Source organism: Aptenodytes forsteri, unplaced genomic scaffold, assembly GCF_000699145.1.
Source record: "Aptenodytes forsteri isolate BGI_AS27 unplaced genomic scaffold, ASM69914v1 Scaffold563, whole genome shotgun sequence".
Classification (NCBI taxonomy): domain Eukaryota; kingdom Metazoa; phylum Chordata; class Aves; order Sphenisciformes; family Spheniscidae; genus Aptenodytes; species Aptenodytes forsteri.
This window is the reverse complement of record NW_008795318.1, coordinates 193627-209496: the sequence shown is the minus strand read 5'-3', so window position 1 is coordinate 209496 and position 15870 is coordinate 193627. Positions and strand designations below refer to the sequence as shown.

Sequence of the window (15870 nt, the reverse complement as noted above, 5' to 3'; positions counted from 1 at the left end):
GGTGTGATAGGTGGGGCAGGGGTCAGCTCCAGAGGAGCCTTAAGTGCACTTAGAGGCTCGTGTGCTCTCCAGCCTCTCGGGGCAAAGGAGGAAGCAACTGCTCATTTTCTTCTCAGGACTTTTTCACTTTAGGCGGGGGCAAAAAGAAAGTATAACCCTTTAAAATGCCTCCTGATACCCATCAGGGGTTTGCTTTCTGTAACCTGGGTTTGGTAAGTCTTCACCAGTGCTTCTTGATGATCAGATAAAGGAAAGCAAAATGATGGCAAGGCATCCTCCTTCACGTTCTGCTGAGCCTGCACACGAGAGTAAAGATGCACTGTTGTTTCCTTTGGTTGTTGTAGGGACCCTCGTTATTTCTTCATTAGGGTGAGCTATTCAGATTTACTTAGTGCAGCTCTTCTGCTCCCCCCCCCCTTTTTCTTTTTTTTTTTTTTTTGTTCTTCAGAGGAAGCCCTATGCTAAGGCAGCTGTGAGGGAAGGTGTCTCTCTGTTTTTGTTTTGACCTGAAAATTAGTGGATTACTCTTTCAATGCAACTTTCCAAAGCAAAGATGCGAATGTTGAGGTTTTTATTAATGAACTGACACCTCCGGTGAATGGCTTCTTCACCCTGGGGTGCTCACCTCCTGTTTTGTGGCAGGAGGAGCACTTGCAGCTGATGAAAGGCTGGCAAGATCCCTCTGGGACAGCTTAAGAGCACCTACCTTTGCCATATAGAAAGGTTTACTTTAGGGCATTTGAAAAATGCCTCATTAGTGGTTGATGACTTAGCAGGGCAGCTCTTGTTGCGAAAACCTACAGCTGCCCCTTGCCAGGAGCTCAGGGTGGCTCTTCTCGCCTGTCCCTTTTATTCCTTGGTTCCAAGCGCTTTCCCTTGATACTCACCAGCAGTAGGTTATCTGAGTCACCGCAGGCAGCCTCTCACTCACATTATTACAGTGTTTGTTTACCAGGCTGGCTCTGCCTGCTTTGCAGAGCAAAAAAGCATGCAAAAACTCCATGTTTTAGGTGTCAGGATGGGTGTTTAACAATTCCTGCTCTTCCTGCTGTTCTTCCTCCCCAGCCCTGCCACACTCTGCACTTGTTCTTTCTCACCTGCTACAGCCACCTTCCTTTGTGGCTGTCCTTACCTTGACTGATACTATGACAAAGCAGTAACTCCTGTGTAAAGACTGGAGCAGGTGTGCAAGTATTTCAGGAACCTTTCTGATTACTGCTGGATTTGCTGCCTTTTTCTGCTCGCTGCCTGTTGTGATGTGGCAGTTTCTCTTTCCACGCAGTGTGTGTTGGCAGATGTTGGCATTAAGTGCAGCTTTCCTCTCATTTCTACTGTAGCTCTTGATGTATCCATTGGAACCAGCTCGGTGTCTAAGCAGACTTTGCTTTTCAAAGTCCCTCTTATTATTGCTGCCTTTCATTCTGTGTCTTTTATTTATCTGTCTGCTTTCCCTGTACTGGAGAGGATGAGTGTTTTTGTGGATGCTTTGCTATGCCCCAAACAGCCAGCGGTCAGCAGAGAGAGAAAAACCTTATTGTGTGACTTTCTCCGTGTTGCTCGCAGGCAGTCCTGTTTGCAGCACTCCTGTGGTGCAGTAGCACGTCTGTTGCCAGCTACACTGCCTGCCATCTTCTCCTCTGGGAGTCTTTGAGAGGCTCCTATGTTTAGTCCTGTGCTGATGTTACCTGGGCTGCTTCCAAGAACAACACAGAACTGCTTCCTCTATTCCTAAAACTGACACAGAATGAAAACTACAGCAGCATTATTTTTAGTTCTGTAAAAGTGCAGCTAAAGCAGCATTGCTAGACTCTGCCTGGCCAGAATTTGCTGTTTCAGATTGTCCCTGATAGGTGGGGAGCGTGTGTGTGTGGTAGATAGTGGTTTAAAGAGCATCTATGTGCTATTCCTTGATGCTTACATTACAGTTTTGGATTGGACCATCAATGCAAATGAGTCTGAAGTCCAAGATTAGTTTCCGGTAAATGTTCATCACGAAACCACTCAGTTAAGGAACAGGAAGAGAAGTGCAGATCATAGCTCAGCTGCACTTGCAGAGCTGGGTGCGTGCATGCAGCTCCTGAATAGCAGAGCTGCTGCAGTTTGAGACCACGGTGGATTTGGCAGGGCTGGGAAAAGCTCGTGACTGCAATAGCAGGAAGAGCTGCAGCTCCTGCCTGAGCTGTATTTGCTGGGCTGTGTGTCACACTGGTGGGGACCAGAGGGGAAAGCTTCCTGCCTGCTTTGTGTTCAATCGTTCTATACTCTGTAAACAGTATGATATACCTGAGCATTTCTAATGTGCAGGATATCCTATGCGCTGTACATCCTCAGGGTGTTTGTATTAAAACATGAAATGCAAATGAGAACTTTTATTGACCAGTACCATGATATCTGCTGTAGCCCTCTCATAGCCACCTGCCCACTTTTCCTTGTTAATTCACTTTCAGTGATCTGGTACCCACAGTACCTCGCAGCAGTCTATGTGATTTGAAAGGAAGGTAAGTGCTTGTGTTCTTGCCCCAGAAATGCAAGCGTTTACCCCACTTTCTTGTTATCAGCATCAGATGGCACACTCTTGGTTTGCGTCCTTTCAGGCTGCTGCCTCTTTGCTGAAGAGTGAGGGAGCAGTGGTCTGGACTCTGTGTGGTTCCATAGCCCTGTATGTTTGCACAATTCAGCACTTAAATCTCCAGGGCTTTCTTTTGTAAAAGGAGGAGTTGATGCTGGAGTCGTGTCTCTGCCTGAACTGATGCATTGCCTAGCACTTAAATCCGGGGGTTTCTGTGTCAAAGTAGCCACAGAGGCAGGATTCGTAACCAAAAATTTGTAACAAGCAGTTGTGGAAATTGTACCACTCTTGTTTAGAATTGCAGATGTTCTACTACTTAGTTGTTATTACTGTTAGCAAAATCCATCCTGTATTATTAAAATTCTACCATAACTGTCTGTGTTCTGTTGCCTCTACAAGCTCATACCAGTTCAAGCCTGCGTAACCTTGGAGCTGAGTAGCCTCCGTTTGTATTGTTCCCAGCCTCTGCTGATTAGAATCTTGTTTCGCAGAAATGACTCGGTATTGTGCTTTGATAAAGTATTTATCCGGCACAGTCAGGACTGGTTTGTTTACCCGATATTATCTAGGTGCTCTAATTCCAGCCAGCAGTCTAAAGTTCACAGGAGGGAAGATGATTTCAGGAAAATAGAGAATCAGACTGGTGATGATGAGTGCAGGGCATTCATGGTAGGGTGCTCAGTCAGCCACCAGGAAAAAGCCTAAAAAGAAAATAGGAAAGCACTAAACAGTTTGTTTTTCTGGCACCTCAGGATGAGATGACCTCAAGTTTGGGCCTTACCACAAAGAAAGCCCTCACGATCCTGAGAGACCAGTTGTCAGCACTTCTGGAGGGGCATCAGAAGGAGCGGAAAAAAGTGACTTCATGGAAGGTGAGGCACCAAACAGCACAAGGTTGGGCACTCAGTCTCCCCTTCTCAAAGTAAAGCTGAAGATTAAACAGAAGTTGGCTGCATTCCCTCCCACACTGCTGCTGCAGGTGTCCGGGTGTAGGACTGCTAAAGTCCTTGGGACCAAAGCAAGAATTACCTACGGGTATGTTTCTCTCAGCAGTTCTCTCCTGGATGCTGGAGCTCTACAGGAGCTTAGCTTCACCTGTGAAGGATCTAAGAGCTTCAAGAGCCACTAATGGCAGTGTGCGTAGGGGTTCCATATCAGGTGGAGAGAAAGAGCTGTGAAGCTCAACAGTCTCCCCTTGTCCACCATGTTTGTCTAGCATGTGCGTTGAATACAAAGTGCTAGTGTTTATGCACAGTACTTAAATGTTAAAAGTGTTCCTCTCTGGGTTAGTGACAATGGGGCAGCCTGGCACAGAAGCCTTTTCATTCTTCCAAGAGAGAGTAAAGTAGAGAGTGTTCACCCAGGCTAGCCAGCTGAGCAACCGTTAGTGCTGTAGCATTTGCATAACTGATCTGGGATGCTCTGTATCATTTTGAGGGGTTTTACAAAGTTGTGCTCATCCTGGAGTGTCAACTGCTGCCTTCACCCTTTCTCACTCTGCTTTTTCAAACGTCTGGCTCTGTATTTCATGAATGCTGACTGTTTGCTGCTCTCCTTTTGTAGGAGGTGTGGAGGAGCAGTTTTCTCTACCATGGTAACCGTTGCTCCTGTTTCCACTGGCCTGGTGCATCTCTGATGCTTCTGGCAGTGCTGTTGCTGCTGTGCTGCTATGGGAGCCAGCCACAGGGGAGGTAAGCAAAACATCCTATGCTGGTTAACTGAAGCAAGGTGGTAGTTTTATGTCGTCTCGACACTGTGTGTGGCTGACATACCAGTGTTGTCCCTCATTCTGTCTAGACATCTAGACATTAGCATACTCATACTGGTAATTCTGTGCCTATAATTCCCTTTCGCAAAACTTCAGCCAACTTAATTCTACTTCTAATAGACCCATAGAGTGTCCTATGGAGAGACTGATATTTTTTTTCTACAGCATTCCTAGATCTTGAAAAATCCTAAGGCATTATCGTAGTTAGGAAGGATTTTGAAACTGGAGAAGTTAGTGGCTCATAGGAGAAGTTACTGTGCTGTCACATGCGCCATAGCATGCCTTGACCGTATTTGTAAGGGTATTTTTTAATTGAGACGAGTCCTTTCAGACTTCTCTGGTGGCATTATTCTAAAGAAGAAGTGTGATCATAGCTCCCCTGCTATTCTTTTTTAGCCATAAGTCTGTGGGATGTAGGAATAAACAATTGAGCAGGTGTGCATTTATCTCTGTGGGTGGCTCGCAGTGTATTCTGCTCATTTACTTAAACCTCATCTGCTTTCTGCTTTCTTCTGTTTTGCTGTGCAAAGCCAAGGTGCTGAGATAGTTAATGCACTGGCACTCTTCCTCCTTCTCCTTTTGGATCTCTTCATGATCGGGCGTCAAGAGAGGCTGAAGTGCAGAGAGGTGGAGAGGAGACTTCAGACAATCATTGATAAGATAAATGGTGAGGTCTCATTCATCTGTCTATTTGCATTAAAGTTTTCCTCCTGTTGGATTTTTCTCCAAACCTGATCACATACGTTACTAATTGAGCTTACTAGCCTTCCCCTATGTTACACAGAAATAAGCTGTGAGAATTGTGTCCTACTCATGCCTGTCCTGTAGAATAGTTACTTTGAGCTGTCATGTGGCCATGTGCTTCCAATCTCTGTGTTATCAGGTAGGCGTCTGTTATGTCTGTGCTTTGGAGTAATTCAAATCCTCAGTATCTTACAAAAATATCTGCCTTGCAGCAGATGATGAGAGAAGAATATGTGGGGTTGTACCACAACATAGAACAGAAGGAAATAAATTACTGTGCGTGAGCATCATCTCAACGGGGGCTTTTGAACCTGAGGAGGCAGTTCATTTCAGTGTGGCATTTTTAAGAACAGCCTTTAGCTTTTCCATTGTACAAGCATGTATTTAAGATTATAAAATGACTATGTTTAGTTGTTAATACTGGGTGGAGAGAGAGGGGAAAAGCCATCAAGAAGAAAGAGAGAGATGATAAAAGATCATGGGAATGGACTGAGCTTAGCACTGGAGGACCTATAGCCACTACAGGATGTAAACTGAGGTATGATTGGCTCCTCCAGAATTGTTATCACTTAATTCTTTCACACTTTGTGCTTTCAGATACACTTGGCAAAGAGGTGAAATGGCCAGACTCCATGTACCCTGACCTTCACATGCCTTATGCCCCATCCTGGTCCCTTCATTGGGCCTACAGGGATGGTCATCTTGTCAACCTGCCTGTGAGCCTGTTAGTAGAAGGAGATGTCATTGCTTTGAGGCCAGGTCAGGAGTCATTTGCTTCTCTGAGAGGAATTAAGGTAACTTGCTTTCTTATTTCCCTGGCCTGTAACAATATATTTCCCAGGATTTTCTTGCTAATACTCTAATTCCCAATGTACAGATTATTGGAGTGTTTGATTTCTTCTGACCTTGAAAATAGCTTGAAATTCCAGTTCAGTCAAGGACGGTGCTTCGTTAGACAGACTGCATCTTCTCTATGAACTCTTAAACCCAATGGACAGGAGACGCTAATGTGATACCAAAGCACCATATTTCCATCTCTTCTGGGTTGAGGGGAAATTGTAATGTGCTGCTAAATTATAAGGGAAGTGAATCTATCCAGTAGGATGATATGACATACAACCCTCCTAACTTTATCCTGTTTTTTATGTGCAGAAATAAAGTTTGTCTGCTTTGACCTTCTCCTTACTACTGATTTATTATAGAAGAAGATAATATAAAATACCTGGGGTAGAAGTAAATCAACAAATCAATTACAAGATCTATGCGAAGATTTTGCTCCTTGAAGAAGATTGGAAAAACTTTAAAGCTTGAAATTTACCTTTGTTGGTTTTTATTGTAACTTTCACTTCAAATGCCAATTTTCATGAAATAACCAGATGTGCTTGAACACAAGCATTTCATTTTGCTTCAAGTTTGAAGCAACAGTTTAGCTAATGAATTTTTGAGAGCTGAGAGAGGGAACTATGACAAACACGTACTGTGTCACTTGCAGTGGGAGGGATCCTGCTGGACTAAACCTCCAGTCCCTCGCAGCAGGATTCCACCGAGGCCCCGACTGTACAGCCTTTGGGCTCTCTGACTTCTTTTCTAGGATGATGAGCACATAGTTCTGGAGCCAGGAGATCTGTTTCCACCTTTCTCACCTCCGCCCTCCCCAAGGGGAGAAGTGAAGAAGGGACCTCAGAACCCTCAGCTGTATCGTCTCTTCCGTGTCTTGAAGACCCCAATAATAGATAATGTTAGGTGGGTTAAATACAGTGCACAAGGCCTGCACAGCTTGTCTACGTCCTTGTTGCTGCCTTGTGTCGGCAAAGAATGAGACTTACCAGTCCAGGACAGGAATTTTCAAATATGCTGTGCTGTGTTTTCTTTCTTACCTGGGAATGCTATGAGTCTCTTACTGTCTGTCTTCAGTTGTCCTCCTTAACTGGTAGGTTAGGCTAATATATAAAACCACATATATGCTAAGTATTACTATTCAGCTCATTACCTTCCAACTAAATTTGAACAATGCAGGGAGGTCACAGATTTCATGCATTTGATGCAACCAGTGATATGACACCCTTTGGTCAACTGGAGATACAGATATCTGAATGTCCTGTTGGAGTTTCAGTGCACATTGGGGCCATGGAGCCTTCCTGTTAAGCGGGTGATGAGACCTGGGGAGTTTGCTCAACAGCACTGCAAATTTACCATGGCAAGTGCAACACTTATTGTAGAACTTGGCTTCTCTTTTGAAGGTCATCCCTCATAGCATAGGGTGAACGTAGTGTTCTAACCAGGTCTATTAGGAGGTTTATATCTGAGGAAAGTGCAGGGTTAGGGTCTTGGTTGCTGAAATCTCAAGCTGTTTTCCATTTTTTAGGTGGTGTCTGGAAATGGCTTTGTCACGTCCTGTGACAGCCCTGGATAATGAGAGATTCACTGTACAGTCAGTGATGCTGAAATATGCTGTCCCTATTGTACTGGTAGGTCTCATTTCAAGCCTTTGTTGTTGAATATAACCATGTTTTGTCAATAAAAGTGAAGAATTTGCAGCCATCAACAGGAAATTATGGCCAGGCCCTAACTCATGCAGCTGACTCTGTGTGTACCTTGGGTAGTTCAGAGAAGCAAAGATGCTGAGCCATCTAGCAGTGAGAGTGGAGGGAGGAACTGCAGCAGCAGACCAAGTATATCTTCCAGAATTTCCCAGGGCTGAGAATGTTACAAGGCAGTGAAAACTCCTTCGCTACAAGTACTAGTAGTTAGCTGACAGTATCATCTCTGTTTGAATTGCAGGCTGGCTTCCTGATCACCAATGCTGTGCGCTTCATTTTCAAAGCTCCTGGAATTGCTTCTTGGCAGTACACTCTTCTTCAGCTACAGGTAAAGGGGAGCTTTGAGCTCCACTACACCTCCTCCCCAAGCACCCCTGAGACTGATTTCCTCCCTCAGCGACTTGCTTCATCCCATGACAGCATCCTATGCACGGCCTTGTGCATGCTGGATCCAGGAGCTCTCAGTGAAGCAGGACAACAGCTCTACTCTGGCCATTCCTCCTAGACTGCCCTTTATCTTGTTTGCTCTCTCTCACTTGCCATTTATGTGTGTATATATATATATATGGTATCCTTTGCCTTTAAACTTGAAAGAGTTTATGCCAAATTCAGCAGGAAAACCAGCTGTAAGTTGGTGTGATTTATTCATGGCCTTCTTCATTACAAACCCCTAAGGGTGTGTGTGTCTCCCGTCCTGTGTTTCTCCCTGTGTTGCACTGCTTCCAGTGCAAGCAGTCTCCTTCCTTCCTGCCATTGCCTTTTACCCATCCTCTCACTGTGGTGGAAAAGATGTCATGTGAGAGGTCTGACTTCTTGTTGTCTCTGTGCTTGCTGGTGATTACAAATGTTTTTTCAGGTGAATGGTGTCCTACCCATCCTTCCATTGCTCTTTCCCATCCTGTGGATTCTTGCTACAGCCTTTGGAGAAGCCAGAGTCTTGGCCCAGATGAGCAAGGCCTCATCCACCTCACTGGTAGGTATCTCTCCACATCAAACCATTGCAGGGAAAAGGGCAGGAGATGAGAAGGGCTCTGTGAAGTGAGCACAATGAATTCAGCAGATGTGTCCACTTGTAAAAGCTTGTTGGATCTTTGGTTGCTCCCAGCTATGCCCTCTCCCTGGAGCACATTGTGGCTTCTTCTTGAACAGATGTTTTAATTTTTTCAACCTGTGTACAGATATCCCAAGGTGATAGGAAGCTCCAGTGATTCCATAAATCTCTTCAAGGCATGTGCTTTCTGTCAGCTAAATACAATCTGTCAGATGAGTTAACATGGAGATAAATGCCCTGTGGTGGCTGCAACTAGGGAACATTTAGCCACTGAGAAGGAATGGGATACATGAGATTCTCTGCAATCCCCTGTTTTAACATGCGGGCTGAACAGCCGTTTCTTGAGGCTCTGGGGCTTCACTTGCAGGCATGGCCTTTGCAGTGGGTCAGAGAGTAGGAGAAATTTCTGGTGGTTGTGCTGGTTTGGGGAGTGAAGTTTGGTAGTCTGATGGGGGTGTGATCTGGAACTGGGTGCGCCAATGGGTGTCTCTTGCTCTCGCCTGGTGGCAGTGTTGGTGAGACGCACTGTGCTATGTTTGTCTTCTGTGCTGACTTCTGTTATGCCTGTACTTGGACAGTGTTTCTCTCTCCTTCTTGTCCTTTCTTGGCCTCTGTGGCCCTGGGTCTGTGTTTTATATTCTTTTTCCTATAGGTTGTATATGACTAAGCTGCCTGTGTCCTGGGAGGGAGGACACGTTACCTCCCTCAGTGGAGTTTGCACCTTTACCATCTCTTTTCAGTGTTTTCTCCACTTTACCTCTCCCACGCATTCTCAGCATCACTTGGTTTCTGTCTTTGGAACCTTCCTCTTTCCCTTCACACCTTGCTGTTTGGCTGGGAAAAGCCAGAGCTCCTTGGCTTCCCTGCTTCATCATTCTCAACATACCCATTTGCCCTGTCACTCATACTTGCACCTTCCTTGTGTTCTTTCCTGTCTTCTCCTTTTTCTTGTCCAGGCAACTCAGTCTGTCCAGCCAGCTCTTTCTGTGACATTTCAAACATGATCCTCCATCCTTGCTGCTGCAGAACAGCCGTTGTGATGTGCCTTGGTCATTCTCCCCCTTAACTAGGGCAGTCTTCTCTCGGCCTCTCTATTTCACTCCTTCCTTCTCTCTACTCTGTTCAAAATGTAGCAGGTAAGACTCTCTTCCTCTCCAATCACTTGGCCTGTGTGATGCTCTTCTCCACCTTCTGCCCCCTCCCATCGTGTTCAAGCTGTTTGATTCCCAGTTTTTCAAGGCCATAGGTGACCTTGTGACTGGTTAGTCAGACATCCTGCAGGGTAAAAACCAGTGCCCCCGCAAATGAGCCACTGCCTCAAGTTGCTACAGTTGGACTACAGCAGCATTCCTTTTAGAAGGGAATTTGATGTTAGTTTGAAAACATTTGTACTGCCTTTGATAGGTTGTTTCAGTGATTATTTACCTTCACTGCTAAAAATGGGCATTCTATGTTAGTGGGAATTTTTGTAGTGTCTGATTTCCAGCCCTTGGAACACTTACATCTTTTGTCTCCTAGATTTAAGAGCACATCAATCAAATTTCTGGTCTGTTATAGCTGCTCACTTTCCCTTTTACCGTCTCTTTGGTTAAGTAAACAGTTTAAGCACCTTGAGTCACTATAAGCATATTTTCCAACCCTCTAATCTTTCTCTTGGCTTTCCTCTTAGCTTTCTCCAGTGTTTCAGGATCACTGTAGAATTATGACTCTCCAAACCCCACAAAATATTCCAGTAACAGTTGTGCTTGTGCTAAATTTCAGAATAATTTGGACTTTCTACTCTACGTTCCCTTGCTAGTGCAACAAAGGCTCATATTAGATCTTTTAGCCACTGCTTTAAATGGCCAGGTTTTGTTCAGCTGATAATCTACAGTTACTGCTTTCTAAGACAGAGTCCTCATCCTGTAAGTCCAACCTTAATTTTTGCTCCTAGGTATGCAACCTTCCTTTTGTGCCTGTTGGTGTGCATGTTTTTGCTTATTTATCAAGCAAACCATATTGTTCTGTAACAGTGGTCTGTTCTCTTTATTATTGGACCCTGCCCCAAACTTTGTATAGTTTACAGTCTGTATCAGTAATGTTTTTTTAGTTTTCTTTCAGGCTATTAACAAAATACCCAGAATTTGTCCCTGCTTGAGCTAGTAATGCATCCTATGGCAAATAATTCCTCAGTTTCTGTTCCATTTGGAGATAGTCTATTTCTAATATATTTAATATGGGCCCTATTTCTCCAGTATTACTCAAGTTTTTGTTAGAAAACCAGTAAAGCATTTTGTATCAAGTCAAAGTACCAAGTGGTCTACGTCAAAAGCATTACTTTTATCAGTCAAATTTGTAATTTTGTCAAAAAAGATATCACAATAGTTTGATGAGATTTATTACTCATATACTTGTGGTGTTTGGCACTGGTTGTATTATTCCGTGTCTTTTCTTTTAATTGAGTCTCATATTAGCTGCTCTGTTACTCTGTCTGAAATCAAAGTCTGTCTGGGGTCCTGTGGTAACTTGGTTTGTTCTCCTTACCCTTTTTAGGCATTGGCACCACATTAGCTTTCTTCCATTGCACTGGGACTTAATCCATGCTTCAAGCCTTGTGCAGAATCAGCAGTAACAGTCAGAAAGTTGTCCAGACCTGCTAATTTAAACATATTTACTTTCTGTAGCTACTGTTAGAATGGGAAATATTTCATATTTATCATATGGTATGATTATATCACTGCATAAGGAATAGCAATATTTATGTTACACGTCTGCCTTGCCTGCAATATCATTTGCAATTTCACTGTCTTCAACAAGCAGTGGACTGGTTTTAATTACCTACTGGTATACTTTTTCTTATTTTTATGTTAATTTTTACTTCTATTTTCACTTCCACTCAAAACTGGACTTTTTTATTTTTACTATGGGATTGTTGCTTTTTAAAATTTTAAAAATATTGTTTATACTTGTGGTGTTTGGCACTGGTTGTATTATTCCGTGTCTTTTCTTTTAATTGAGTCTCATATTAGCTGCTCTGTTACTCTGTCTGAAATCAAAGTCTGTCTGGGGTCCTGTGGTAACTTGGTTTGTTCTCCTTACCCTTTTTAGGCATTGGCACCACATTAGCTTTCTTCCATTGCACTGGGACTTAATCCATGCTTCAAGCCTTGTGCAGAATCAGCAGTAACAGTCAGAAAGTTGTCCAGACCTGCTAATTTAAACATATTTACTTTCTGTAGCTACTGTTAGAATGGGAAATATTTCATATTTATCATATGGTATGATTATATCACTGCATAAGGAATAGCAATATTTATGTTACACGTCTGCCTTGCCTGCAATATCATTTGCAATTTCACTGTCTTCAACAAGCAGTGGACTGGTTTTAATTACCTACTGGTATACTTTTTCTTATTTTTATGTTAATTTTTACTTCTATTTTCACTTCCACTCAAAACTGGACTTTTTTATTTTTACTATGGGATTGTTGCTTTTTAAAATTTTAATAAAATATTGTTAAACAGTTCCTAATTATCCTTCATAGTTCTCAGTTTAAATTATTTCTGACAAATTTGTTTTGGCTTTTTTCAGCTTTGTTAAACTGATCCTTTTTAAAGTGCCAGATATATGCATTATTATTATTTGGGGTGTCATTTTATTTACATACAAATGTAATTGCCATATTCACTTATGCTTATGAATATACTTAAATTTAAACTGTTTTTCAAAATTACATCTACTGTGGAATTCCTTTGTGCTGGATGCACAGATTTTGAGTTAGTAAATTTCTCGGTGTAATTCCAAGAGCGCCATGGTAGTGCCCTGCTATAATTTCTTTTCATTTCCTATCCACATCCCATTCACGTCATCTCATTCCTCTGTGTCCATTGTTTTCGAAGCATCTGCTTTTACAACCACTCTTCTAGCTCCCTTCTTTTAGCTGACCCATACAGCTTAAAAACAGATCAGTCAATCCTGGCTCTTTCTGTCTAAAAATAACCATCCAGAAAGAGCCTCCTCTGGGTCTAATTGCTATTATTTTCTCTGTAGACATTTAGGTAATGACTGTGTGTTCTTCTGTGATGTACAGCACCAAGCACTTTGACTGTGCTTCACAAGTAGATAAAGACATAGTCCATTAAAGACTTAATTGCTTTGATGAATTATTGGTCTGCCTTGGTATAGCGATTCCCACAGAGCAGGACTCCTGCTTTCTTCTCTCTGAAGGCACAGTATTTAGGGAAGGATGTTCCTCATGGCACATTTCTGAGCACAATTATAGTAACTGGTCTCTTCTCTTGCTGCAGCTTGCTAAGTTTTCAGAGGACACTCTCAGCAGCTACACAGAGATGGTATCTTCTCAGGTACTATTATTATGAATTGTTTTCTTCCATCTTCACTGCAGAACTTCATGATATCCTTTCCCTTCCTCTCTGATCTCCTGCTTGTTCCTAGACCCTTTTTACTTGTGTCAGTTGTCCATTGTCACTCATTTGCTGCTTTAATTGGCTATGCATGCAGGTTGCATGTCTTTCCCCTACACCTTCCCATGTAAATGCTGCTCTGCTGACCAGAGATTGTGGTGACTTTGATACTGAGTCCAGTTGTGCTTTTCTGAATATTGCAAATGATTTGAAATCAACTTTTTCTGTCCTGAAGAAAGTACCTCTTTCAAGTCCTCCTGTTCGAGGAGTAAAATAAACTTTTTATAGTGTGTGTCAGAAAGAAGGGAAGTATTTTGCTTGTACCAGAAAAACCTCCTTCTTCAAGCCAAAACTAAAGAACAGAGGGGATGGCGGTCAGCACCAAGACCAAATGTGAAGAGGGGAACATGGGATGTTCAGGCTAAAAGTCTGATCCTGTTTCATAGGCTCCTTAACAAGCTTAAGCACATTACTAGTGCTTCCAAAGCTGGGGCAAATAAACATTCAGAAGACCTTTTTCTGGGGGAGGAACTGCATCTGGCTACTCTATAAATTGCATCATCCAGATTAAACAGGTGGGTAGAGGAAAGACACTTTTCTGTCTAATCTGGCATTAAGATTCCCCTTTCCATAAGGAGGCAGATGGACTCCAGGAGTGATTAAAAATCCCTAGATATTATAAGAATCAATTCATATCTCCTTGCTCCCAGCCACACAGAGGAGTGCACATGGATGCACACACACACGCTTCCTTTGCTGAATATTTTGTTGTCTTCCTATGCCAGTTCATCATTTAGCTGAGATGTTTTTCAGGTGTTAAATGGGAGTGATTTGAGCTGACCTTCCTCGTTGAAAAGATCTGCTTCTTTCCTTTTGTACCTATGTAACATTTTTGCTTATGAGAAACAGGTTTAAATAAGCTTTTTTTCTTCCTGGTGGTAGCTCATGATTGTTTTGCATTATGGCTGTACTAACACTTAGGATCTAAGGAACTTGATCTAAGGAGCTTTGGGAGAAGTGCTCTGCTGTGACAGCATTCCAGAACAACAGCTAAAAAGCAGTAAAATAACACTGTAATGCAAACCTGGTTTTGCTGGCTTTAGGAGTGCACAGAGAAAAACATACAGCTCTGGTGCTTGGATTGATTGCTGCCATCCAGATTCCCTCTGGAACATTTTCATGTGGAAGATGAAGGGTGCCAACTTGACATTTTAATTTTGCAAAATATCCCCTTCTTTCAGTTTATTACCATGTTGATTACAATTCATTTGTAATGATGGAGTAGTCAGGGCACCTTGGCTTTATTTCCAACATTGTCACTGCCTCAGTAAGTAACCTTGGGCAAGTCACCTCACCACAGTGACTCCATTTACCCGATTTGCAGCATGGTGATCGTAAGCTTAAGGCCTCAAACTCTATAATCCAAGGGGATGAGAGTTACTTTATGAAAAAATACTAAGACATAACAATTGATTCACCCTGAATGAAATCACTTCAGAGTTCCTTCCTGTTTTTGGATAGACAAAGGTAGTTTCAGTGAATTCTCAGTTCAACAATCAGACTGTCTGATAGCATCCTCTGGAAGGGGGAAGAAATGCCTTTCCCTTGAGAACATCAGCACCATATCAGTTAACAGGTTCCCATGGAGATCGATGTTTATCTTACAGTGTATCACTGTGTTGAACCTCAAAGCAGGTAATGTCATACTCCCTTTCTTCCTTCTCTCCCCTCATCTTTCACTGAAGGAGTCTTTAATCGGTTGATGTCCTGTGCTTTCCTCGGCAGGAAATGATACGCTGTATCTGGAGCCACTTCCTCTGTGTTTTAAAAGGCAAATCCCCAACTCTGAGCTTCACTTCCAGCTTGCTTCATAGTCTGGGATCCGTCACTGTGAGTATTGCTGGGTTGTCAGAAGGAGGAGCCCTACGTGGTTGCTTAATTTGCATCGTTCATGTCGTCCTTCCCTGAGCATAGACTGTTAGCAGTCGGTTCACTGTGCTGGAATTAGAAACCCTTCAGGCACCTGTCTTTGTAGAAGAGTTTATAACTGTCTTGTCTTGTCCAAGCAGCACATTCACAGGCTAAAACAATGGTTAGAGATACTCTGTGGCATCTAACAGGATGCCTGTATTTTCCAGCTCTGGTTCTGGTACCATAACCCTCTTGACTCCTGTTCAAGAACCAGCTCGTTCAGATCCTGATAAGGTACTAGCTGGTGAAACTGGTTGAGTAGTTGCTTCCTTCCCGTGGTCTTCATGCCTAGTTTTGCAATATCCTGAGATAAAATTGGTGTTAAACAACCCATCAATCCTGCTAGAGCAAAGAATTCTCAGATTTCTTGGAGGGTTATTAGGTGCGGTTTCCTAAGACAGAAGGTTGGCAAAGGAGAGACTTGTATGTCTTCCCATGTGTTTATTAAATTTGTGACATTTACAATTTACATGTGACATGCATGAACACTGAGACATGTTTTCACTGAGATTTTGCTTTCTTGGGGGTGTTGTGGGATGTTCTAGGTGCTCTGCTGTGTAGACAAGCAGGGGATTCTTTCCTGGCCAAACCCCAGCCCAGAGACTGTTCTGTTCTTCAGTGGGAAGGTGGAACCACCTCATGATAGCCATGAAGATCTGACTGATGAGCTCTCTACACGGTCCTTCTGCCATCCTGAAATGGAAGACGAGGTGAGGGACATGTAATCCATAATGTAGTATATTGGCTCTAATCATAGTTTGACTGACACGCACAACGTGGTATTATAGAGGGGGCCCTTTGCTTGTAGAGAAGTCCTGTGCCAT

The 15870-nt window shown here is 43.0% G+C and overlaps 1 protein-coding gene across 1 annotated transcript in view; it reads left to right on the top strand.

Moving 5' to 3' along the window:
* TMEM94 (transmembrane protein 94) overlaps positions 1-15870 on the top strand; it is a 45947-nt gene that overhangs the window by 9695 nt on the left and 20382 nt on the right. The window contains exons 2-12 of the mRNA XM_009279641.2: positions 3322-3441; positions 4133-4260; positions 4868-5004; positions 5679-5875; positions 6673-6824; positions 7447-7549; positions 7863-7949; positions 8478-8594; positions 12959-13015; positions 14861-14965; positions 15592-15756. Coding sequence (XP_009277916.1) covers positions 3322-3441; positions 4133-4260; positions 4868-5004; positions 5679-5875; positions 6673-6824; positions 7447-7549; positions 7863-7949; positions 8478-8594; positions 12959-13015; positions 14861-14965; positions 15592-15756 — 1368 coding nt within the window. The remainder of the gene's footprint in view (positions 1-3321; positions 3442-4132; positions 4261-4867; positions 5005-5678; positions 5876-6672; positions 6825-7446; positions 7550-7862; positions 7950-8477; positions 8595-12958; positions 13016-14860; positions 14966-15591; positions 15757-15870) is intronic.